Source organism: Ochotona princeps, chromosome 8 (assembly GCF_030435755.1).
Source record: "Ochotona princeps isolate mOchPri1 chromosome 8, mOchPri1.hap1, whole genome shotgun sequence".
Taxonomy (NCBI): domain Eukaryota; kingdom Metazoa; phylum Chordata; class Mammalia; order Lagomorpha; family Ochotonidae; genus Ochotona; species Ochotona princeps.
In genome coordinates, this window is record NC_080839.1 from 14,798,107 (window position 1) to 14,825,414 (window position 27,308).

The 27,308-nt window shown below is 44.4% G+C and overlaps 2 gene segments (V, D, J or C); both read right to left on the reverse strand.

Moving 5' to 3' along the window:
* Window positions 1-1,798: 1,798 nt before the first annotated feature.
* Window positions 1,799-2,406, reverse strand: LOC118759846 (immunoglobulin kappa variable 1-6-like). The segment is given in 2 exon segments: window positions 1,799-2,149; window positions 2,270-2,406. Coding segments are annotated over 2 exon segments (384 nt in total).
* Window positions 2,407-17,270: 14,864 nt separating this feature from the next.
* LOC131481055 (immunoglobulin kappa variable 1-39-like) lies at window positions 17,271-17,814 on the reverse strand. The segment is given in 2 exon segments: window positions 17,271-17,635; window positions 17,760-17,814. Coding segments are annotated over 2 exon segments (420 nt in total).
* Window positions 17,815-27,308: the final 9,494 nt, after the last annotated feature.

The following is a 27,308-nucleotide window of genomic DNA, read 5'->3' on the forward strand; positions in this document are numbered from 1 at the left end:
CACTGTTAGAATCTGAGTAACGAGATGTAATTTACCACAGATAGATGCACCATAAGATAGCAGAGGGTTCTTATGGAAAGTTGACATGCACTGTCCATTTCTTGACATGAGAGCCTCTGTAATACAATTGTTTTTTTGCCATTTGCTGTCATTTCCTGAAGTTCATCAGCTTGAGGCTGTGACCGTTGATGTGAAATGCCATAAACGCAACTATCATCAGTGTTTCAATTCATGTTTAGGTGCCTGGATTAGGATCCACAAGGTCATTTAGATGACTTCACACCTAGAAAATTTCTCTGCAAAGACAAAGGAACCAGAAGGGAGACTCCTGGTGAGTTTCTCTGAGCTGCAGTATCCTCCACTGGGCTCAGGTGGACCATCGCTGGAACCTGGTACATGGAGAACAGGTGAGGAGCTAGCCCAGGGGAAAGAGCCATTGATGAACCCACTGACTTTGAGGAGGGTCCTGCTGCTTGTTGGAGAGCCACGTCATGCCCTGAACGCGCCTCATCCCTCTGCTGTTCTTTTGGAGTGAAGGTGGAGGTGCAAGCTCTCACCTGACCCCCTCCATGTGAGTTTCCACTTTGTCAGACTAGTGACAGTAAGATAGAGAAGGATCTTGGATTCTGATACACATGGCTCAGATTTGTAGCTCTTCCTGCTCCAGGTAAACAGGCTGCCTACATCAGAACCCTTGGCAGAGGTGAACAGTCCTGATTCCTGCAAGGCGTGTCTGGGTTCAGTTCATGTCAGTTCTCCTTCTAGCATGTAGGAAGATTTTTAAAAATTCAGCAACTTTAATCTCCTTTCCCAGGCTGTGAGTGACTGCCCTGAAGCAGGAATTCCAAGTCTGAGTCACAACACCTGCAGTGACCCACAGAGGGCGGTGTGGAGCAGGAGGACTCCATCAGAAGCAGTCAGTAACACTCTGCTCTCCCATCTCCCAGGTCACATGGTCATGGTCTCAAATGTCCTCCAGCTGGATTCTCCACACATCAGCTTTGTGATTTCTAATTCTGAGTAGAAAGCAGCAGTCATGGTGATGATAAGAGTCTAAAGCAAGTGCATAACACCCTAAAACAAGAGGCATCCACTTCTTCAGTTCTGGATCGTTACAATGTTATTTGAAATATCAGAAAGTAGACAAGCTTAACAATTTTTTTATGACATAATTGCATAGGCTCTTGGATTTCTGCTTTCCTCTTTGGCAGTCTCCCTCCCTCACTGATTTCCCCTATATTATTACAATATTAAAGGCCTTCATAAATAGGCATAAGTCCATGAATCTGCAATTTTTTGAAGACAGCACAGTGTAAAATTTGATATAAATGTGTAATTTCACATCATAAACAATGCAACAATTTATAAATAATAATTATCAAGTTAACACAAATGCAGATCATATTTTTTCTCTCCCACATTAGTTTTCTCATCTCTGATATCCTCAGATTTCACTTTGTTCTCATTTGGTGTCATTTTGCAGAGTTAGACCATAGTTGATTCTGAGGTGGGAGCACAAATTCCTCTTAGAGGGAAAATCTCTTCCGTGAGTTATCTTAGTGACCTCTTGTTAATCAGGTGTGTGAAAGCCTAGGGCTCAGCTAACAGAGCTGAGTGGGGAATGAGGTTCTGATCTGTTTGCTTTTCTGCTTCCATATTAGGAGGAGAAATTCAAGGGAGCCCAGGGGCCTTTCTAACTACACTTCACTGACCGTCAAAGAGGAACTGTATCTAATAATGTCTGTCAGCCGATAGAGGCCCCTGGAGGAGCAGCTGAGGCAGCCCACACTCACACTTCTGCTTTCCTGGGAGGTTTTTGTTCAGGCTTGTATCACTGTGTTATCACTATCATCATCATATACTCCAAAACAGTAGTAGGTTCCTGCGTCCTCCTGCTGCACCCCGCTGATGGTGAGAGTGAATGATTTCCCAGATCCACTGCCCTTGAACCTGTCAGGGACCCCAGATGCTAATTTGGATGCACTATAGATCAGGAGCTTTGGACGTTGCCCTGGTTTCTGCTGATACCAGTATAGAAGATTGTTGTTGTAAACACTCTGACTTGACTGGCAATTGATGGTGGCTGTGCCTCCCACAGGTGCAGACACCTCGGATGGCGACTGGGTGATCTGAACAGCACATCTGGCACCTGAGAAGGGAAACACAAACACAAACATCCAATTTCATCATCATGTTAAAGAGAGAAAAACTTCAGAAAGAACTGACCACATTGTTGAGTATGTTAGTTTCTGCTGTTGTCCTTCCTCACCTGGGAGCCAGAGCAGCAGGAGCCCCAGGAGCTGAGCAGGCACCCTCATGTCCATGCTGTGTCCTGAGTGGCACTGACTCCTGCACAGGCTGTGAGCACCTGCTCATATGTGTGCAGGGCAGTGGGCTGTGCCCTGGGGTCATGCAAATCAGCAGCAGAGCAAGTGAGATTGCTGTGCCAAGCAGAAGAGCCCAGCTCACCTCATAACTGAACTCAGGGGAAGTGTCTCCAGGCATTCAGGTCAGTCCCTGCTGTACAGTAATCTGCCTGCAGAGAACTTAATCCTTACTGGTACATGTTATGTGACATAGCAGTAGGTACAGTTGACAAACTCCAACAAACCAAAGGACAGGATGGTATCATCCACTTGCACTTTACGACTTTGTTTCTTTATATATAGGATATATATTTGTTAGTAGGATGGTGCATGCAAGGCGAGATCTTAAGCCACTAGGCTATAGTCATGTACACAAAGATAATTTTTATTTTAAAATACATTTATACAAAGCCATCAAGTGTTATGTATTGTTTATACACACTTTTAGAAGTATAGTGGTTCTTTTCAATATACACTCCTGCTTCCCAACAGCTCTTTCTCCTATTTGCCTTTTTATTTTTATAATGATATCTATTGCAAGTGCTTCATATTCGCAGCTAATCACTCCTCCAAATAAAAATGCTTAACAAAAGAAAAGAGAAAATCCACTGATTTCAGGGGGAACTCCCCTGTCACTAACCTAACCTGCAGCGTTCTTCCCCCGGCAGTCATGGGGGAATCGTGTCCACTTTCAGTTTGGTAGAGCAGGTCATCCAAAATCAGAATATTCTCATAAGCTTACACCAATAACTGTATCATTGCTTGTAGCCAAATACCAGCATCACAGTCTCTTAGTCATAAAAAAAAATCCAGCAGAAGCCTTTATCTGATACATCTTCCACTTTACTGGTCAGAACAAATAGGTTCTGCAACTCTGTCTGCTCTGCTCTGAGAGTCCTCCTTTGGGCAAAGCCATGGCTCGGGGCAAGTGGGGCAGAGGGTGTCCAGCTGCACTCAGTGCATCTCATACAGCAGGTTGGAAGGGGCAGAGGCGGAAGGGATGGATTGGTGCTGTCCCACTCCTGTGCTTCCTGCAAAAATGAACTGTGATGCAGTCTTATCAATGGTTAGATATCTAAACTGTCCTTTGATAGGAGAAAAAGCTTTAAAAATTCCTCATGTCGCAGCACATGAAACCAGACGTTGATTATTTCCCACGTTTATGACAGATATGCTGTACTAAGATATAGATCTCTTGGATTCATCTCAGACCCCCAAGTGTGTGACAAAGATCCAAATATTCATCAACCACCTGCTGCTCTAGCCATGTTAATGAGGGTCTAGGTCAGACACGGAGCATTTGGGACTCAACTAATTCCCTGGTTGATATGAGATACTGATGTCCCCAGTAGATTAACCCACTGTGCCTCAACAGCGGCCCTGATCCAATTGTCTCCTATTTGGTAGCAAACCTGGGGCTATGGCACTAAGATGTTAATGTTGTGGAGACAAAATTCAGCCCTTAGAGCAGGTAATATATAGAAACGGTGCTCTGTTCTCCCAGCACTCTGTCAGGTGGTGCACGAAGCCTGTCAATCTGCCCCTTCAGTGGATGGAGTGAGGCCATGTCTGCCAGAACTCCTCTGTAGACATTTTTGTTTTGTGCATTTCATAATATTTTAGAGAATATTTATTACTTTATGAATATTTCATAAAGCAATGTCTTTTTCTGGATATGAATATTCTATCTCTCCTTACCACTCATGAATGTACTTACTTTATGAATCCCCTGTTTGAACCAGTTTGTGGTTGTCATGATCTCGTATACTTGCCTTGCAGACAACTCCCTGTGTATCCTGCACCCACAGCCTGCCCCTCTCTGATATCACATCCTTGGCCAGCTGGGTCCTCTGGGTGAGTGTCCTACTCACTCTGCCTGGTCTCTGACTCCTGCCCAGAAGGATCCTGCCACCGGTGTCTTCACTCCTTCTTCCACCCCTCGGGGACATGCCAGTGAGCCAACAGCCTCAGCATTCCCACATGAATGCTTCACCCCTGCAGAGCTCACATGCTGTGTGCAGGGCTCTTCCAGCTATGTTCCTGACTGCTTCTGTCTTCACCTTGATCGAGCCCTTTACATCCTAAAAGCAGCCACTGTGACCAGAGGAAGTGAAAGAGATTTGGTGATGGCACACTAGGCATGTTCAGAAAGCACAGTGGATTCAGGGATATGAAGGGGCACCCAGTATAGACAGAGCTGTTCTGAAGGCATGGCTAGAGCTAGGGAAGGACAAAGAGTGTCAGGAACAAGCTGAAGCTCAAAGGAGCTTCTGACATGGAATGTGTGGTCATAAGCAGAGCTGAGGTTGGGGGAGACCCACATTCCTCATGTAGGAAAAGAGAAAATCCCTGCGCCTGGCATTGGAGGAAGGCAGAGACAGAGCATTCGAAGGGGAAGGCAAATCACTTAGCTAAGAGCACATGTTAGTGCTGACAGATGCAGCTCCTCCTTGTAAAACCCACTCCTCCATCTTTGGAACCTGCAGAGCAGACATGACTTTGGGTCACTGATGGAAAGGAAAGAAATAGGTATGCTTGAATGCTTCATTCATGTGACAGCATCCTTTTTGGATCTGTAGAACAAAACATTAGTATTCCAGATATTCCTATCAGAAATAGCTTAAGGCACATTTTTAGAATCTATAGTGTACCCTTTCATATCCTAGGAAGGTTGGGGTAAGAGATGGTGATTGTAGAAATGTGGCATTCTGTGCTTTTCCAAAATTTGGTGCACTTCTCTCACAGAGAGAAGTTCTGATCCCTGTGGTCCTCAGCCTTCTAGTTGATGTCCTCAGTTGCTCTCAGCACTCACACAGGGTTCCCCAGTCTTCAGCTTCATCCCTGGTCTGCCTGCAAGTACCAAGGAATGGTACAGCATTCTCTTCTGCTGACACATCTCAGAGCATGTGGATTTTGTGCCGCAAGTCTCATGATGAGCAAGAATGGAGACCTGGGATTTTATTTTGGTGCAATATATCCTTAAATATCTTCCATCCACATAGCTATGTTCAGTCCATGTTTGACGTCAATTTCTACAGAAGTTTTCACCAGACAAAAAGCCAGGATGAATTGAAGCCAGTTTCTTCTGTTACTGGTGTCTTCCTACTGATCCTGCTATCAAATCCAGTCCATTCTGTCTTTCTGCCTGCTATTTGGTGCAGAGCCACGTCATGCCCTGAATGCGCCTCATTCCTCTGCTATTCTTTTGGAGTCAAGGTGGAGGTGCAAGCTCTCACCTGACCCCCTCCATGTGAGTTTCCATTTTGTCAAACTAGTGACAGTAAGACAGAGAAAGATCTTGGATTTCAATAGATTTGGACCCAGATTTGCACCTCTGCATTTCAAATCCTGATTTTGCTCCACCCACACGCTCTTCTTCTCTAGAATGAGGCCATGAAGTCACTGTCTGTCCCTTGGGTCATCTGTCCTTGGGGTCCACAAGGTCTCATTCTGGTGTTCTTGCTGTGAAATGTCCTGTAACTCTTCCCATGGCCCTGGACTTGCTTTGCTGCCACTATCCAACATATGCAGGTTCCCAGGGTTTGCACAACCTCAGAGTCTGCAAGCAAGAACACAGGAACCTCAGTGTGGGTTCCATGGCTGTTGCTGAGACCAGAGAGGCTTCCACTCCATTCTGATTCCTGAATGTTCTAGGTATATAGAATGAGAGCAATAAATAGGAAACATGAGGTGAGAAAATAGGAGGAGCGGGATCTATCAGAACATCAGTCCAAGCTAAGTAATTTAACTCCCTGTTGAATGCTCTGTCCCCTCCTTCCTTCAAGGCCAGGCACAGTCAAGCATTTTCTCACTCCCTGAATGAGGAGTGTGAGTCACCTTCTCAGCTCATCTTCCCACCACACATTTCATGTCGGATAGTCCCTGGAGCCCCAGCTTAGGGATGATGTTCTGTATCACTTGGCAGCCCTAGCCATGCCTTCAGAATGGCTCTCTATAGACTGACTGCTGCTTCAACACCTGAATCCCCCATTGTTTCTGAACAAGCCTATTGCACCATCGCCAACTGTCTCTCAGTTCCACTGGTTTTAGGACACAGAGAGTCCAGTCAAGGTGAGGACAGATACAGATAGGAAGATGAGGGTAGAAGCCCTACCTGCAGTAGGCAAGCTGTGCTGTGGTAAAGTAGGTGTACTCTTATGGAAACGCTGAGGCTGTTGGCTCACTGGGTGTGGGTATCAGGACGAACACAGCCTCACTGCCTATGCAAACAGAACATTGCCTGAAGGAGCAGACTGACACCATCCCTTCGCATCACCTCTACCCCCCCAGTTCTAATAGGGTGCATTTTTTACTCAATAAGAGAGCAACTTGGATGTCAGACCTTTAATGAGACTGCAGCTCAGTTCACTTTTCCAGGTGGCAGAGCAGCTGAACCGCACGGGTCCATTCCTCCTGCCTCTGCCCCTGTCCAACCTGCTGCAGGAAGATGCCCTAAGTGCACCTGGACACCCTCTGCTCCACTGGCCCAGCATTCATATTGCCCCATAGGAGGACCCTCAGGCAGAGCAGAGTGACCACTGACGCAGAACATTGCTTGCCAGTTTATTATCTCTGCCGTCCATTTAAATAGGTGTATGAGATGAAAGGTTCTCTTTAATTGTTCAAGATATTGCAAGAGAGACTGTTGCTTGGGTGCAATCAATGACACTGTTATTGGAGCAATTCTGTGACAGTGTTTTATCTGTGGATGACATGCAGACCTGCTCTACCAGATTGAAAGTGGCCACGATTTTCCCTATAACCGCGAGGGGGCGCCATGCACCTTGATTTGGAATTGATGGGGAATTTGGGAGGACTTGAGAACACTCAACAGCCCTGGTCTACCCTGCTGCAGGACCATGGTTTCTCTACTTTCTACTTCCTGAAGTTTTGTTTTTGTTCAGAGGAGGTATAAAGTTACTAATATAAATAAATTCAGATGTCATTATAAAAATCAAAAGGAAATTAACAAAAGAAGGAGACCTGGTGGGAGGGAGGTAAGGTGGGAATGATGACTGAGCTCCACCTGAGTATTTGTGGTTCCTGACAGATTCAATGGAAGCGTTCAGTAATAGATTTCACTCTATCAGCAGCCTCCAGCCCGAAGACGTGGGAGATTATTCCTGTGGGCAGCATGAGAGCAGTCCTCTCACAGGGATACAGCCTCCAACACAAACCTTCTCTCCAAGACCACAAGGGAGTGATGTTCTGCTGTCCCAGCTGCTTCCTTCCTGCCATGCTCTGTCTCCCTCGACGGGAGAACAGACACTGTCTGCTGCTTCACTGTGGACTACATTCTAGTAACCAGGGAAGACTGAGTGGAGCATCCAGACTGGGTCATTGCACAAGGAAGCCAATCCACAAGACAATGTAATGATCTGTCATGAACCTTTCCATCTTCATTCAGAGCTTGCTTTGGCCGCTCAGGGTCTCAGTTGTCTGTAAGATGGGCTTAAGCACTGAACAAGAGACAGCCTCACCTGCCTATTGAGGTAAGAATTCAGCGATGGAGCAGCTGCCTCTCCCATGTGCCTGTTGACACTGAACCTTCCCATTTCTTTCCTTGGCTGACTCAATGCATGCTCTCTCTCTCTCTCTCTCTCTCTCTCTCTCTCTCTCTCTCTGAGTGCATCACCAGAGTTAATCCTCAGCCCTGAGTTTGCAAGTGCTTTTCCTTCTCTTATTCTTCTGTCCTCCTATCAGCCTCTTCCTCTGACACATATTATAAATTGTTTGACTGACAGTAATATAATATACTGTAATATAATACTCCTTCCAATAGAAAAGTAATCTAGGTCAGACAGGATGCATGACAGTGGAGAAGTTTGTTGGAGGGAGATGAAGGAGGGCATCCTGAAGCTGCGAGAACAGGGACTTGGATCCTCCCCTCTGGAGCTGCCAGAAGGAGCACAGCCCTGCTGCCTCACTGGTACCATGCCAGTGAGGCCTGTGACTGCCTAAAATGTAGTGATGGCATAAATGTGGAGTTTCACATCAGAAACAGTGCAACAACTTACAAATAATATTTCAGCTAACACAAGTAGCTAATTTAACCCACTCCCATCCCCTATAATTGACTGACCTCTGAGAACTTGAAATGTCACTTTGTTCTCATTTTTTGGTCAGTTTGGCAGAATTAGACAATAGTTGATGCTAAGGTGGGAGCACAAATTCCTCTTTCAGGGAAAATCTCTTCAATGAATTATCTTAGTGACCTCTTGTGAACCCAGGTGTGTGAAAGTCTAGGGGTCAGCTATCAAAGAGTGTATGTGGAGAAAGAGAGTTTGATCTGTTTGCTTCTCTGCTTCCATATTAGGAGAAAATCAGATTACAGAATGTGAGAGGACACATTGAGGGATGAGAAGGGACAGAGCAGACTAGGAAAGGGTCAAGGTGATGGGATACTTTCCCCCAGAATCTGAAGTGTTCTCACTTGTTGCCTGTGACAGTTTGAGACACTTGCATGTGGCAAGTTAAATTGCAGAGAGGGCTGGGTTAAAGGCCTGTATCAATATGGAGTCAGTCAGTCAGTGTGATCTCTGGATTTCACATCACCATGGTTTTCTCTTGCCCTGCACATAGGGTAGGCTCCAATGTGGAGTAAACATAGACATGTGGAAGAAAATATTTAAACATTTATTCACCTGAGTAAAAATTCCACTTGCTAGCAATGAACACATGTGTCCTGAGATTTGAGTGTCAGAAGACAGATTCTGAACCATCCATCTGCACTTGCAGGTAGACCCAGGACGGAGGAACCAGCTGTGAGGCTGCAGGCAGCTGAGAGCATCAGCTCCAAGGATGAGGACCACAGAGTCAGGAGGCTGTTCCTTCTGAGAGGTATTGAATTCGGGGTGAATATAGAACCACATGTTTCTAAGATCACTATCTCTGATTCTCACATTCCTAGTAATTGAAAGTATAATTTGGATTATAATGAACACTATTTAACGTTTCTGCTTGAAAGAACCATAATAATTGCCTTTACTGTATGAATAAAAGGCCTAATGTAACATTGCGTACTCTGGCATAATCACTCCTTACCTTTAAATGAGTAAAATCATGGACATTTCTGAGATGCAGGCGCCAAGAAAAAGGAATGAGGGACACTACAAGGAAGTCCAGTGGATTTTTAATGACCTTCCAGAGACCATGGAAGAATTACAACATCAGAGAATGGCTCTTGGCATATAGAGGCCCCAGGAGGAGCAGCTGGGGAAGCCCACACTAGCACTTCTGCTTTCCTGGGCAGTTTTTGTTCAGGCTTGTATCACTCTGTGTGTGTGTGTGTGTGTGTGTGTGTGTGTGTGTAACTACCACTAGTACCATAAGCTCCTTGACAGTAGTAGGTTCCTACATCCTCCTGCTGCACCCCGCTGATGGTGAGAGTGAATGATGTCCCAGATCCACTGCCCTGGAACCTCGAGGGGACCCCAGAGGCTAAATTGGATGCCCAGTAGATCAGGATCTTTGGAGGTTGCCCTGGTTTCTGCTGATACCAGGATAATTGATTGTTGTCATAAACACTCTCACTTGACTCGCAATTAATGGTGACTGTACCTCCCACAGGTGCATAAGTCACGGGTGGACTCTGGGTCACTGTGGTGGCAGCACATCTGGCACCTGAGAAGAGAAACACAAACACAAATATCCACTCTCATCAGCAGGTTCATGCAGAAGAGACAGAAGTTTCAGTCAGCACTGAGCACACTGGGTGATTTCACATCCTGGTACTGTCCTATCCTCACTTGGGAGCCAGAGCAGCAGGAGCCCCAGAAGCTGAGCAGGGGCCCTCATGTCCATGCTGTGTCCTGACAGGCACTGACTCCTGCACAGGGCGAGAGCAGCCTGCTCATAAAGTGTGCAGGGCAGTGGGCTGTTTCCAGTGGACATGCAAATCATTAAGGGAAGTGAGATTGCTGTGCAAGGCAGCAGAGCCCAGCTCATCTCATAGCCGAGCATAGGGGCAGTGTTTCCAGGCACCCAGGTCACCCCCTAGGCTGCACCTACTTACCTGGAGAGAACATCATCCTCTTGGACAAGCAGTGTGTGTCATAATGCATTTGAGCAATTCTTTACAAACTCTAAATGATACCAAGAATAAGATATTGCCATCTACTTGTATTTCATCACTAGATTTTAATTTAGAGGCTAGCTTATTATTAGAAAATGTGTAGAACTATTCAAAAAATAATAATTTTATAAATTTCTGAGCCTACTTTCGAAATCCTCCCATACATTATTACTTATACAATTCAGTGTGTCTAAAATTATTTCATTTATGTTTATAGAAAAGAAGAAGAGAGGGAGTCATATATTTTTAGGAGCCACAGTATAATGACCTTCAGACATTGTTAGAATCTGAATAATGACAAGATATTTACTGCAGATAAATGCACCATAAAATAGAAGAGGCTTCATACCTAGAGACTAAATGGGCTGCCCCTTTTTGGACATGACTGCTTTTGGAAAACAAATTTCTACCGTTTACTGTCGTTTTCTGAACCTCGTTGCCATGAAGCTCTGACCACTGATGTGAAATGCCATTAATGCAACTACCTTCAGTGTTAGCATTCATTTATAGGTACCTGAATCAGGATCCACATGAAACGTTAGATGAGTTCACACCTAGAAAAATTCTGTAAAAAGACACAAAGAAGGGCCCAGAACAATAGCGTAGTGTCTAAAGTCCTCACCTCTCATGCGCTGGGATCCGATAAGGGCACCTATTCTAATCCTGGCGGCCATGCTTCCCATCCAGCTCCTTGCTTGTCACCTGGGAAAGCAGTTGAGGATGGCCCAATGCTTTCGGACACTGCACCCACGTGGGAGACCCAGAAGAATCCACTGGCTCCTGGGTTCAGATTGGCTCAGCTTCAGCCATTATGGGCACTTGGGGACTGAATTATTGGATGGAAGATTTGCCTCTCTGTCTCTTCCTCTGTTTATATCTGTCTTCCCTTTAAAAACAAATAAATCTTAAAAAAAGAAACACTAAGAAAACCCATGGGAATCTGCTCGTTAGTTTCTGTGAGCTGCAGTATCTACCACTACAGTTCAGGTGGACCCACTCTGAAACCTGGTAGGTGGACAACAGCTGAGGAGGAAGCCCAGGGGAAATAACAATGTGTTAACCCACCTAATGTAGATGAGGGTACCTGCTGCTTGGTGCAGGGCCATGTCATGCTTCTTCTTCCACTTTTTATCTGAATCAGGGCAGGGTAGGTGCACTCGCCTCCTCCACTTCACCAAGCTGAACCCAATAACCTGAGCAATAGCTTGGATTCTATTAGACTTGGATCCTGATTTGCACACCGTATCTCAGATCTCTACCTTTGCTGCAGTCATCCAGTCTGCATCACTAGAAAGGGTTAAGGAGGTCTCCATCTCAGTATCAAGGAGCCTGGGGACCAGGGAGGAGCTGGCTATTACCAAGGCATGAGCACAAGTGACTAGAACATGGGGCACAGCCACATCACAAAAATCTAGCCTCCATCTTGGGTTCTGATTTGTAATGGGTCATACTAAGAACAGAGGATACCAGGATCTGAGAGCAGAAACTGCCCTTCCAATTAAATGAATTTATGCACCAATTTTAGGGGAGAATAACAAGACAACCCCATGCTTCCCCCTTCACTGTTCCTCTGCTGACTCCCTCCACTCCTGCCTGGGCTGAACTGAGCTCTCTGATCATGGGAGGAATCTCCCACTGCATAAAAGCAGCACACAGGGCCTGTGAGGAGCTGCCCCTGAGGGAGCCCTCTGTGTATGACAGCAGGAGGAGGCGCTCAAGATCCCAGATCCCTCACCTCTGTGATGAACCAATAGCAAAAATTCCAAATATGAGTCACAATACCTCGAGTGACCTACAGATGGCAGTGTAGAGCAGGGGACTCCATTAGAAGCAGTAAAGAACACTGCTCTTCCATCTACAGGTCACATTAGCACACTTGGGTTTGTGTCTAACCTGGGAATACCAAGTGACAGACCAAAACCCACAGTGCTATGTGTCCTTTGTGCCTCCCTCTGGTTAAAAATAGCAGAAGAGAGTGTCCCTGGCCTCTATACTGTCTCTTCTTATGCTTTCCTTGAATTGTAAACAAGAGACCAAAGCAAACCAAGTTGCCATGTTAATGTCTTCTCTCTTACTTTATTTTTTTTTACTTTTGCTAACACAAGAATAATTATTCTAAGAACTGCTAGCCTCACATAAGATAAAAATTAATGAAAGCCTTCTTTGGTTCACATACAAAAAACCACCAACAACACTTGCTGGCGAGGATGTGGGGAAAAAGGAACCCTACTCCACTGCTGGTGGGACTGCAGGTTGGTACAGCCTCTCAGAAATGAGTATGGAGAACACTCAAACAACTGAAAATCAACATACCATATGATCCAGCAATAGCACTCCTAGGAATATACCCAAAACATCTGTTACACGAGAAGCCAACATGCACCCCTATGTTCATAGCAGCACAATCAATAATTGCAAAAATGCCTGTCAACAGAAGACTGGATAAGAAAGCTGTGGTTCATTTACTCCATGGAATACTACTCAGCTATCAAAAAAAAAAAAAAAAGATGAAATGCAGTTCTTTGTGGCCAAATGGGCCCAATTAGAAACCATTATGCTAAGAAAAATGAGTTAATCCCAAAAGGTTAGATACCACATGTTTGCCTTAATTTAAGATAAAATGATGTCAGTCTGAAAAATAGCACCTGTAAATTGTAATATTATTTCAACATCAGATAGCCTATATCAAATGCAATGATGTTGTGATGTAACCTATGAACCAACAGCCAATGTGAGTCAGACTGCTTATGACCTACATCCAAGGGTTGTAAAACATATTATAATCAGAAAGGGGCGGGAGGGCGGAGAAGTCTTCCATCTCCTTAGAGTATGTGAGGATGACGTGAAGTATAACCTATCAGGAACAAAAAAAAAGTAACGCATAGACAACAGACTCGAATTAGCATTAGACAATAGTAAAACTACAAAGACATATGGGGGGGTCAGGAGCGATCCTGACAACCTCTTAACGGGAGATCATATGCACGGAGTTGGGGGGGAACCCAGAGTGGATCAGGTGAAGAGGAGGAGGCTCACATCCCAACCCTGGAGACCCCTGGATCTACACGAAGGACTATCATTGCAGGCACCAAGGACTATATCCCAACTGCCAAAGAGACACTGGGAATTTGAGTGCCTTCGGAGGTCGAGGACTCTGAGGTCACGCACCCCCGTTGGGATCTACCACATGGGATGGAAGAAGTCAAAATCCTTCCTCACAGCATCCAGGGTCATCGAAACAACAGCTAGGAGCCCTGAGCGGTCCGTAGTCACAGAATAACAGCAAACTTCCTTCGGGACTCGGGAGAGGAGCTTTATCTAGTCCTTACTTAGTTCCAACTTTGGATCCCCATCCTCTCTGGCAATGACCATCAGGGTCGTTCTGGAGTCCCCCACCTCAAACAAACAAACAAAGTCAGAATAGATAGAGAACAATAAGGAAAGCTCAGAACCAGACAGGAAATAGTCAGCGTGGTCTCACATATACCTTACTAGGTAGGACACAGAAATTAGATACTCCTCACAGGGGAATGGAGGATTTCTCTGCACATCCCTCCTAAAATAGCTCTACACCTCAACTGTTGACATACGCCTTGCTAGAGTTGTAAGCCAATTTAGACTATCATAAAATCTACCAGGTTCAGTAGAATTATGCTTCAACGCTATGGACTGCTAAATACTAAAATGAGGATAGGCACGAGACAGCTGAATAGTACCCTATAGCCATTTTAAGGTGTATAGAAGCTGGTTGTATATAAACTAAAATCAAAATGACAATGAAGTAGCCACAGAATATGGTTAAGAACTTGCATCTTGTAACATATTGGTTACTCAATACCATGACAAGTAATTACATAGTGTTGCAAATTGTCGTTGATGTCAAGTTGGGGCTTTTACTTAATCAGGATGATATTCTGCCAGCTCTACCTTCAGACCAGAGATGAGCTCCCCAAGAAACCGTTGAATGTATCTGGACAGTTAGATGCTGGACTCTTTGCTTGGTATATGCTTGCAATGAAAGAATCTCAACTGAATTTGATCTGTAATATTGCAACAGGGTGGAGGAATCGACCAAGGGGGGAGGGTATGGGGAAGAATTGGGGGAATCCCAGAGCCTACGAAACTGTGTCACATAATACAATGTAATTAATAAAAAAAGTATGTAAGACCAATCATTTTTTTTATTGTTAATTATTTTGCATTATGTGACAGTTTCATAGGCTCTGGGAATCCCCACATCCCTCCCCCACCCCTCCCCCCGGTGGATTCCTCCACCTTGATGCAGTATTACAGTTCAAATTCAATCAAGATTCTTTCATTGCAAACATATACCAAGCATAGAGTCCAGCTACTTATTGTCCAGATGGGTTGAACAGTTTCTTGGGGAGACCTTTTCTGGTCTGAAGTTTGAGCTGGCGGAGTATCATCACAGTCAATTAAGAGTCCCAATATAACATCAACAGCAATTTGCAATGTTATGGAATTGACATGGTTTTGAGTAACCAGTGTATTAAAAAGAAAAAAAAAAAAAAGGAAAACAAGTCCTAGCCACAACCTATGATTAGCTCATTGACATTTCAATTTTAGTTCATATACAGGACCGGCTGCTAGACCAATCATTTGTAAATATCTGCAAGATTTTCTGGTTCTTCATAGTACTCTGCTATTATTGTTTCTTCATTCTCCTTGATTGAAATAATTACCTATATGTTAAGATAGGATAATAATTTAAAAGCACATAAAATAGAATTCGAACCCATCTAGAGCAGTTGAATGAGTTAATATTTATTATGTATTTCTAGCAAGTTATATTCATATTATCTTTAGTTTGTTAAATTTTGATATTATTCTTAAATATAAAACAAAATTTAATTAAAAAAGAAAGCCTTCTTGTGAAATCTGAGATTTTTGAGGTATGAAAGTCTCTGTATTCTCAAATAAAGTGCATCATCAGAAAACGTGGATGATGGCTGCAGTGTAGAATAATAAAATCATTTCTCCATTAAGCTTCTTGTTGTCTGTTCAATTAATCCTGGCGCATCAGCTTTGTGACTTCCAGTTCTGACTAGAAGAAGGCAGTGATAGGAATGATAAGATTCTAAAGTGGGTACATAACATCCCAAAACAAAAGGCATCCACTTCCTAACTTCTGCATCATTAGATTGTTATTTTAAATGTCAGAAGGAATTTGGAATTTGGCTAGTTTGACAAGTATGGTTTTTCATGATGCAATTCCATAGGTTCTTGGATTTCCCTTGCCCCTTTCCCAGTCCCCCTCCCCCACTGATCCCCCCTATATTGTTACAATAGTATAGGCCTTTGTAAATATTTCCAGGTGCATCATTCTGCTATTTAAGTGTATCATGACATAGCAGGTATGAAAAGGCAGAGAGTCCGTCATACTGTTGTCTAGTTATACTTAACAGTTTCTTTGGGAGTCCTTCTTTGATTTGGAAGCAGTAAGGCTCACTGCATGGCATATGTTTGAATTGGAAATAAGAGATGCATATCACATCTGGATATGATAGTCCCCATTACACAGTTACTCTACATTCCCTTAAATTTAAAGCCATAAAACAAAATCAGCAACAGAAATATATTTATAAAATGTATGGGCGTAATCTTGAGATTATCATGAATTATTTGATTGAAAGTAATATATTAAATGAAATACAATTAATTAACATAATAATCCTTATAATAAGAATGAATATCTAAGTCAGAAAGGAGGTGTGACAGTAGACAAGGTTGTTGGAGTGAGAGATGGAGCGGCCACAGAGTAGGACACATGGGGCACCCTGGAGCTGTAAGAACAGGGGCTTGGATCCTCCCCTCTGGAGCTGCTAGAAGGAGCACAGCCCTCCTGCCTCCTCGGTTCTGTTGCAGTGAGGCCTCTGACCTACTGAACTGGGGTGATGATATAAATGTGTAGTTTCACATCATAAACAGTGCAACAATTTAAAAATGATAACTTTTATCAAGGCAACACAAATGCAGATGATTTCTGTTGCCTCCCCCACTAATTGTATTAGCTCTGAGATCCTCAAATGTCACTTGGTTTTTGTTTGGTGTCAGTTTGGCGGAATTAGACAGTAGTTAATTGTAAGGTGGGAGCACAAATTCCTCTTAGAGGGAAAATCTCTTCAGTGAATTATCTTAGTGACCTCTTGTGAACCCAGGTGTGAAAGCCTAGGGCTCAGCTATCAAAGAGTGTGAGTGGAGGAACAGGTTCTGATTTGTTTGCTTTTCTGCTTCCATAATAGGAGGAGAAAATCAGGTTGCAGAGAATGTGAGAGAACAGGATTGAATCCAAGGGAAGAGAAGGGACAGAGCAAATGAAGAAGACTCAGGGACATGAGATACTTTTTCTCTGCAGTTCTGAATGAAATCACTGTGTTCTGTTAAGGTTTTGAGACAGTTGTATGTGGCCAGAATAAAACCAGAGAAAGCTTGATTTAAGACCTGGAGCAACATGGAACGAAGCAGGTCAGAGCAAACCAAGAAACCGCCTGGGCAGAACATTCAGAGCATACGCCACATCTGCACCCTGATTGGGATGCCATTCCCCATCCCAGGAGACGGGGCAGTTGGGAGGCTGAGTGAGGCTTCTGCCCTTGCCATCCTACACCCCCTAGAGACAGGATAAAGAAACAGAGAATTTGTAAAAACTGATTGCACCACTTTTTCCCTAACCATCGTTCCTTCCCACTCTGATTAAGGGAGCCCCAGGACCTATCTAACTACTTCTAGAGATCATGGAAATCTACTGCAACCTAGAGTGACTCTAAGCAGAGAGACGCCCCAGGAGGAGCAGGTCGGGTAGCCCACTCTCATACTTCTGCTTTCCTGGGCAGTTTTTGTTCAGGCTTATACCACTGTAGAATCCAACTGCCACTAGTATAATAACCCCCTTGACAGTAATAGGTTCTGACATCCTCAGCTTGCACCCCGCTGATGGTGAGAGTGAATGATTTCCCAGATCCACTGCCCTTGAACCTGTCAGGGACCCCAGATGCTAAAGTGGATGCATCATAGATCAGGATCTTTGGAGGTTGCCCTGGTTTCTGCTGAAACCAGTTTAGATAATTGTTCTCGTAAACACTCTGACTTGACTGGCAACTGATGGTGACTGTGCCTCCCACATTTGCAGTCACCAAGGATGGTGACTGGGTGATCTGAATAGCACATCTGGCACCTGAGAAGAGAAACACAAACACAAACATCCACTTTCAGCATCATGTTCATTCAGAAGAGACAGGAAGGATCAGGCAGCACTGACCACAAGAGCTGTGACAATTTCTGGTGCTATCCTTCCTCACTTGGGAGCCAGAGCAGCAGGAGCCCCAGGAGCTGAGCAGGGGCCTTCATGTCCATGCCGTGTCCTGACTGGCACTGACTCCTGCACAGGCTGTGAGCACCTGCTAATAATGTATAGGGCACTTGGCTGTGCCCTGGTGACATGCAAATTAGAAAGGAAAGTGATAACTGTAGCACAAAGTAGAAGGACCCGACTCATCTCGTAACAACATAGAGGAAGTGTCTCCAGGCTTCCAGGTCACTCTCTGTGCTGCACTAATTTACCTGAAGAGAATATGAATTTCCACGCACACTTCAGGTGACATAAGGCATTTGAGAAGCACTTGACAAACTGTAAATGAGCTCAAGGACAAGATGGGGTCATCTACTTGTATTTCATGACTATTTTTCAATTGACAGTAGACAGCTTACTCTTAAGAATGTACAGTACCATTCTATAGAGTAATGGTATCACTTATTCAGCCTTCCCTCAAATAGTTCCCATGCTTTATTTTCTATGTATACATTTCTGTGAGTTTGAAATAATTTCATGTACTCTATTAAGAAAACAAGAAAAGATGGATTCATGTATAACTAGGAGCCACAATGTAATGGCACTCAGACACTAAAGAATCTGTAGAATGAGATGCAATTTATATAGCTGATAGATGCACTGTAATATAGTAGAGGGTTCTTATGCCCAGAGACTAATTACACTGCCCCTGTCTTGACATCAGAGCTTCTACAGTACAATATTCTGCAATTTCCTGTCATTTCCTGAACTTCTTCACCATGAAGCTCTGGCTACCGATGTGAAATCCATGAATGGAAGAATCATTGTTTGTGTTCATCTGTTGCTTCCTGGATTTGGTTGCACATGACCCTTCAGATGAGTTCACACCTACAGAAAATCTCCCCAAAAGACAAAGAAAGTGGAGGGGAGTATCCTGTTTAGTTTCTCTGACCTGCACTATCTACACCTGTGGCTCTGAGGGGACTATCTTTGGAAACTGGTACGTGGAAACTGGTGAGAAGGTAGCTTAGCAGAAAGGCCGCTTTATTAACCCATCCAATTTACATGAGGTTACCTGAGCTTGGTGCAGGGTTAGGTCATGTGCAGAAAGTGCCTCATTCCTCTTCTGTTCTTCTGGTCTTTAGGAGGGGAGCAAGAGCACTCACCTTCTCCTAACCAATATCTTGGATTCCAATAGACTTGGATCCTGATTTACATCCCTGTATCTCACATCTCAATCTTTGCTCCAGTCTCCCAGTCTGTATCACTAGAATGTGTCAAGGAAGTCAGCATCTCAGTACGAAGAAATCTGGGGACCAGGGCAGTGGTGGATATTACTGAGACATGATCACCAGGGACCAGAACATGAGGGTGCAGCCAATCACAAACACCTGTTACCACCTAAGATCTGATTTGTAAGATAACCTGCTAACAAAGAGCCTACCAGGATCAGAGAAGAAAACTGCCATTCCAGATTGAATGCACGCATCTCTTAGAGGGAAGGGTAGCAGGACCACCCATCCCTCCCCTTCAGTGTTCCTCTGCTGACTCCCTCCACTCCTGCCTGGGCTGCACTGAGCTCTCTGAGCTGTGGAGGCAGCGCAGCCTGCACACATGCAGACCACAGGGCCTGGGATGAGCAGCCCTAGGGAGCCCTCTGTGCATGAGGGCAGGAGGAGTGCAAAGTACTGCAGCTCCTTCACCCTCAAATTAGTCAAATCTGAGTTTTTTTCTCGTGTTAAATGTGGGGTTAACATCCAATAATCCACATGAATTATGTTTATTAACTGTATTGACCAGGCAACCTGGTCAGAACAGCACTGCACTCATTTACCTACAGAGAGCATGATCTCCCTTGGGACATATTATGTGACATAATAAGGCATTTGAGGGGGCCTGACATAATAGCATAATGGTTTAAGTCCTCGCCTTGAATGTGCCAGGATCCCATATGGGCACCAGTTCTAATCCCGGCAGCTCCACTTCCCATCCAGCTCCTTGCTTGTGGCCTGGGAAAACAGTGGACAATGGCCCAAAGCTTTGGCATCTGCATGGGTGACTCAGAAGAGGCTCCTGGCTTCAGATTGGCTCAGCTTCAGCCATTGCGACCACTTGGGAAGTGAACCATCAGACGTAACATCTTCCTCTCTGTCTCTCCTCCTCTCTCATATCTGCCTTTCCAATAAAAATAAATAAATCTTTTTAAAAATAAGGCATTTGAGGGACATTTGCCAGATTCCAAATGAACCCAAGGACAGATTTTGTCATCTGTATTATGTGGCTATTTTTCAGTTTACAAGAGAGCAACGTGTTGGTAGAAAATGTGCAATACTTTCTTAGAGCTTATGCCTCCCAATTCCTCTGCCTGTGCTTAAATTGTATAGTGCTATATTTAGCGCTTACACATTTCTGGGAGTGTTGCACTTACTCCATTTAGAAAAGCACATATAGGACTTCACCTACATTTAGGAGACAACATGTAATGATGCTCAAATTGTTATGTTCTGAAAAATGTAAAGCAATACACTGCAAATAGATGCAACATATTCTAAAGTAGAAGGCTTTTAAAAAGAGACTAAATGTGCTGCCCCTTTCTTGGCATTCTCTTGACATGATCTCAAGAATGTCAAGTACTACAATTTTTGCCAATTAATGCCATTTCTGAAATTTTTTCAGCATGAGGATTTCACTGCTGATATGCAGTTTGATGACTGCTACTATCATTATTGTTTGCATTCAGCTGTAGGTATGTGGATTATGAGCCATAATACCTTTTAGATAAATTCACACCTACAACAATTTCTGAAAAACAAGACAAAACAAATAAACCCAGGGGAGTCTCCTGGTAGTTTCTCTAAGCTGCACTATCTACCATTGGGGGATCAAGCAGTACCTCTCTGGAACCTGATAGATGGAGAACAGTGAGGAGCTTGCCAAGGAAAAAGAACAATTTATTAAACTCACTAGCTTAGGTGAGGGTACCTTTTAGTTGGCACAAATCTGGGTCAGGCACCATAAGTGCCCCATCCCTAAAATACTATTTAATGGGTTGGTGGGGAGAGAAAGGACAGGGCAACCCAACCAAGAATCTCCACGTTGTCAAGTTCTCTTGGTTTTTAATAGAATTGGAGTCAGATTTGCACCCTTATATCACACCTCATTCTTTGCTGCAGTCACTCAGTATCACCAGAATGGAACAAGAAAGTCACCACCTCAGTGCCAAGGAGCCTTGGAACCAGGGAGGTGGTGTGTATTACTGAGACATGGACATGAGTACCTGGCCACTGAAGGTCAGCCATATCACAAAACTTCGACCACCTGTCTTGGGTCTGATCTGCAAAGGAACCTGCTTGCAAAGAGCCTATCAAGATCAGAGTGAATAAAACTACCTTTCCAGACCTAAGGGTGGCAAGACCACCCCAACCTTCCCGTTTCCTTTCTTCTACTGCCTACCCCCACTCTTGCCTGGGCTGCAATGACCTCTTGGGAGTTGATAAGTCAGCTCTACCTGCATACGTGCAGACCACAGGGAGTGGGATGAGCAGCCCTTAGGGAACCCTCTGTGCATGACAGCAGGAGGAGATGTTGAGGACCCCAACTCCCTCACCTCTCAGAGCAGTCAACCCCGAGGCTTTTCCATGTATTCAGTGTGAGCTTTATGTCCAGTAATCCTCAAATATCCTGACTGAAGTATAGAATAATATGATAATATACTATACTATACTATTATATTATATAACATAATATGCTTTTCTCCTCACAGTGGGAAGGCAGATCAAGGTCAGGGAGGAGGACTGACTGTGCAGAAGGTTGTTGGAGTGAGGGGAGGCAGGGACCATAGAGTAGGACACGTGGGGCATCTTGAAGCAGCAAGAACAAGGACTTGGATCCACCCAGAAGGAGCACAGCGCTGCTGCCTACTTAGTTTCATCCCAGCGAGGCCTCTGACCTCCTAACTGGGATGAAAACAATTGTATAGTTTGACGTCACAAATAGGACAGTAATTTATAACACAGATAAATTTATCCTCTTCTTTCCCCTGTAATGGACTAACCTCTGAGAACTTCAAGTGTCACTTTGTGTCATTTGGGGAGGGTTTGGCAGAATTAGGCAATAACTGATGCTAAGTTGGCAGCATAGATTCCTCTCAAACGGAAAATATCTTTGGCCCATTATCTTAGTGACCTCTTGTCAACCAGGAGTGTGAAAGCCTAGGACTCACTCAACTATCAAAGAATGTGAATGGAAGAAGAGGTGCTGGTTTGTTTGTGTTTCTGCTTCCATATTAGGAAGATAAAATAAGATTATAGAGAATGGGAGAGAAAAGTACTGAGTCTGAGAGATGAGAAGGGATCAGAGCAGATGAGGAAAGGGTCAGGGATGTGAGATATATCTCTCCCCACAAATCTGAAGTGCTATCACCTGTTGTCTGTGACAGCTTGAGACAGTTGTATGTGGCAGAGTAAATTGCAGAGAGGGTTGTGTTAAAGACCTGCATCAACATGGAGTCAAGCAGGTCAGTGTGATCCCTGAATTTCACATCAGCATGGTTTTCTCTTGTTGTGCCTGTAGTTTCGGCCTCAAGCATGGAGTGAGCATGGACATGTGGAAGAAAACATTTAAACATGTATTCACCTGAGTAAAAATTGCATTTCATAGCCCACCATGGGTCTTGGGACAAACAACCCATTTGCCTTGAGATTTGAATGTCAGAAGACAAATTCTGAACCATCCATCAGCCCCCGTAGGCAGACCCAGTAATGAAGGACTGAGGAACCAGCTGTGGGGTTGCAGGCAGCTGAGAGCATCAGCTCCAGGATGAGGACCACAGAGTCAGTAACCTGTTCCTTCTGTGGCAGAGGGGCATTGGATTCAAGGAGCATACAGAACACCATTTTTCTAAGATAATTGCCTCTGAGCACCACATTCATAGAACATGAAAGTATACTTTGGATTATAATAAACTCTATCTAAGGTTTCTGCTTGGAAGATAAATAATAATTGCCTCTCACTGTATTAGTCAGTTGCATAATGTGACATCGAGTTCTCAGGAATATGACTTCTTTCCTTTAAGATTAAAATCATGGCTATTTCTGAGATGCAGGTGCCAAGACAAAAAATAAGAATGCTCGAAAGGAGTCCCACAGGGCTTTCTAACGAGGTTCCAGGGAAGTCTTACTGCCATCACAGAATGCCTCTTAGCAGACAAACACCCCAGGATAGGCAGCTGGAGAATGCCACACTCACACTTCTGCTTTTCTGGGAGGTTATTGTTCAGGCTTGTATCACTGTGCAAGGCCAACTACCACTAGTACAACAACACACAAGATCTACATCCTCCTGCTGCACCGGGCTGATGGTGAGAGTGAACGATGTCCCAGATCCACTGCCCTTGAACCTCGAAAGGATCCCAGACTCTAAATTGTATACATAATAGATCAGGATCTTTGGAGGTTGCCCTGGTTTCTGCTGATACCAGGATAGACAATTGCTAGAAACACTCTTATCTGACCGCACTTGATGGTGACTGTGCCTCCCACATTTGCAGACACCACGGATGGACTCTGGGTCACCTGGGTACAACATCTGGCACCTGAGAAGAGAAACATAAACACAAACATCCATTCTCATCAGCATGTCCATACAGAAGAGACAGGAAGTTTCAGTCAGCACTGAGCACAAGAGCTGAGTCAATTCTTGGTGCTGTCCTTCCTCACCTAGGATTCAGAGCAGCAGGAGCCCCAGGAGCTGAGCATGGCCCTCATGTCCATGCTGAATCTTGACTAACACTAACGCGTGCACAAGCTGTGAGCCTCTGCCTATAAGTCTGCAAAGCAGTGGGCTGTTCCCTGGGGACATGCAAATCAGCAGGGGAAGTGATATTATTGTGCAAAGCAGAACGCCCTGCTCATCTCATAACTGAGCATAGGGAAAGTGTCTCCAGGCACCCAGGTCAACCCTTTGGCTGCACTAAATTACCTTGTTGGATCATGAGATTCTTAGCTCCCAGCCAGGCATGCTCTCACTTGATTTAGGGCTTGATCTGCAACAACGCACTCTGCAAGCCTTTCTTAGATAAGTCATACAACATTCATTGAGCAGGGAGAATGAAATAAGCAAAGATAAAAGAGCCCAAGGTAAGAAGCAAAAAGGGAGATTAGGCCAAGGAGGATATTTGTCCACTTTAGTATTTACCACTGTAGGGCCATTCTCTGGAACACGACCCTCAGCATCAGACCAGCAATAGATGTCCCTGGGCATCATGGACAACTCAATCGGGCGTGCTTCTTCTTCTTCTTCCCTGGCTATTGGCTGTATATGCAATCCTTTACACAACAGTGGCACTGGGCTAGCTGTTCTGGCCTGCTACCTTCTCCCTGACCCATGCACACATTCTTTCCCAGGCCTGGCCGAAGGCCCAGACAGAACATGTGTAGGCACAGGAACCCTATCTTGCATAAACAATCTTGCAAACCCACACCCGCTTCTGCCCCGGCCAGAAGTTGACAGGGAGTGTGTGCAGCAAATGTCCACATCTCAAAACAACCTTCCTTGTCCTGGTTCTTCCCAGGGTCGCCGTACCCTGGACCTGAACCTGGAGAGGAAGTTCATAATTATTTAACAGACAAGCCTCATGCAGCACTAATTTTCCCCACATACCTGGAAAAAACATCATCCACTTTGACAAACAGTGTATGTCATAAGGCATCTGAACAGTTTTTTATGAACTCTAAATTGTACCAAGACAAGATTTTGTCATCTATTTGTATTTCATACTAAGTTTTGATTTACAGAACAAATTCTTGCAAGAGAATATAAAGTGTGATTCCTTAGAGCAATTTTATAAATTTCTGAGTCTGTCCTCAACATCTTCCATACATTATTTTTACTTATACAATGCAGTGAGTCTAAAATTATTTCATTTACCTTATTTAGAAAAGGAAGAGGGATTCATATATATTCAGAGGCCACAATGTAATGGCACACACTCTTAGAGTCTGAATAATAAGAAGATATTACTTCTTATTATTAATAAGATGTAATAATAAGATAGATGCACCATAATAAACAAGAGGGATCTTATGCCCAGAGACTAAATGGGCTGCCCATTTGTTGACATGTATGTCTTTGTAATACAAATTCTTGCATTTTCTGTCATTTCCTGATCATCCTTACCATGAAGCTCTGACTACTGATGTGAAATTCCATGAATGCAGCAGTCATCAGTGTTTGCATTCATCTGTAGATCCCTGGATTAGGATACACAAGAAACTTTAAATGAGGTCACACCTACAAAAATCATTGAGAATAACAAAGAAAGCACTGGGAGTCTCCTGGATAGTTTCTCTGAGCTGCAGTATCTACCACTGGGCTCAGGTGGACCCACTCTGCAACCTGGTAGTTGAGGAGGTAGCCCATGGGAAATAACCATTTGTTAACCAATCTAATGTAGACCCATGTGTCAGTGCTGTGGCAGTCGAGAGCATCAACTAGAGAGCTGAGGACCACAGAGCTCAGGAGCCTGCTCCTTTTGTGCCAAAGGGACATTGACTTCTTGGAGAGTATAGTCCCATCAACACCTCTAACCCAAACAGGTCTTGGAGACAGGTGCCTGTAATGTAGTTCTAATAAACTGTGTGAAGCTATGTTACTGCTTAGAATTATCTTCAAAGCATATATCCATACTCTATTACTCAATAAAGATGCTGTCACGTTCAGAAAAATCGGGCTTAATGTTTTCTTTCCTTTAAAGCAGTGGAGTATTAGTCATGTCTGTCTTGCAATTGTCAAGGAGAAGGAAAGAGAGGGAGGATGCACAGGAGAAGCTTGGTCCTTCCTCTAGCCTCCCAAGGAGCTTCAAGCATGGATGGTACTGACAGTCTCTCCAGTAGCAGATGGCAGCCACAAGAGGAGCAGAATGGGAACACAGACAGACACTGCTGCTTTCTTGGGAGGGTTTTATTCAGGAGGTGTACTGCGAGCCTGTTGACAGTAGGAAGTGGTCAATATCTTCAGGCTGCACACTAGATGGAGATGATGTATTGTCCCACATCCACTGCCGCTTGAACCTCAGTGGAATCCAAGATTCTCAACTGGATGCTTGATGTATCAGCAGCTTCTGAGATTTCCATGGTTTCTGCGGATACCAAGCTAACCTATTGCTACTAACAATCTGACTTCCCTGAAATTTGATGTTGATTGTGCCTTCCATATTTGCAGACACCATGATGGCCTCTGGGTCACCTGGGCAGCACCGCTGGCATCTGAGAAGAAAAAACACAAGCACAACATCCCCTCTCATCAACCCGGTCCTACAAAAGACAGGAACATTCATTCACCACTAACCACAAGACCTGAGTCACTTTCTGCTATTGTTCTTCCTTACCTGGGAGCCAGAACAGCAGGAGCCCAGGAGCTGAGCAGGGGCCTCATGTCCATGCCATGTCCTGACTGGCACTGACTCCTACTTAGGGTATGACCAGCCTGTCATAAGTCTACACGAGAGTCGCTGAGCCCAAGGAACATTCAAATTGGCAACTGTGCTCCAAAGGTTGACCCCTCCATTTCAGGATTGTGCTGAGTTGCTCAGTAGATGTGGGAAGTCCCCAGGAAACCATGTCAGACCCAGAGGCACAGGCACAGCAAAGCTATATTGGAAAACAGGCACAGCAAAACAATACAGTATGTGTGCCCGGTGACCACAGGCGAGGCCTCACTCTGGTGATCAATGTGTGAACTGTCCCATTGCTCTTCTCCTGGCTCAGGACTTTCTTTGCTGCTACTGTCCAACCTATGACAGGGTTCCATTGTTTGCACAATCCCAGAATCTGCAAGAAAGTGGACAAGCTCCTCAGTGTGGTTCCCATGGCTGATGAGGCCAGGGAAGTTTCCACTTTGTTTTGATTCCCTAAAGTTCTTGATGTGACACACAAGAGCAATAAATATATTCAGCAATAAGTTGAAACAGCTCTAGCCTGTATTAAAATCTGAATAATGTGAAAGAATTCACTGCACAGAATTGCACCATAACCCAAACTAGAGGGCACTTATGATGAGAAGCCAGATGGATTATCCCTGACTGTGGACATGGAGTCCTCTGCAGTACTGCTTTCTGCCGGGTGGGGTCATTGCCTGACGTTCATCAGGGTACACTCACTATTATATAAAAGGTAATTAATGCAATAATCACCAGTGCTAGCATTCACTGTATAAGCTTGGTTTAGGATCCACAAGCTCCTCTAAATAAATATACACCTACATCAACTCTCTGCAAAGGTGAAGAAAACCAGCAGGGTGTCTCCTGTGAATTTTCTCTGAGCTGCCTTTTCCACCAGCATGCCCCTGGGGCTCAAGCGAATCCTCTCTGGAATCTGGTGCTGGAGACCAGGTGAGCAGCTTGTCCAGGAGCAGACCAAATGATCAACCCTGATTCCCAGGTAAGGGTCACCTCTGCCAGGTGCCAGTCCTCATCGTGAACTTTTATCCTGTAGCAGTGAGGGGACAGCACTCACCACTCCCTATCCAGGAGTCTCCAACTTTCCAGCTAGGCCTTGTAAAA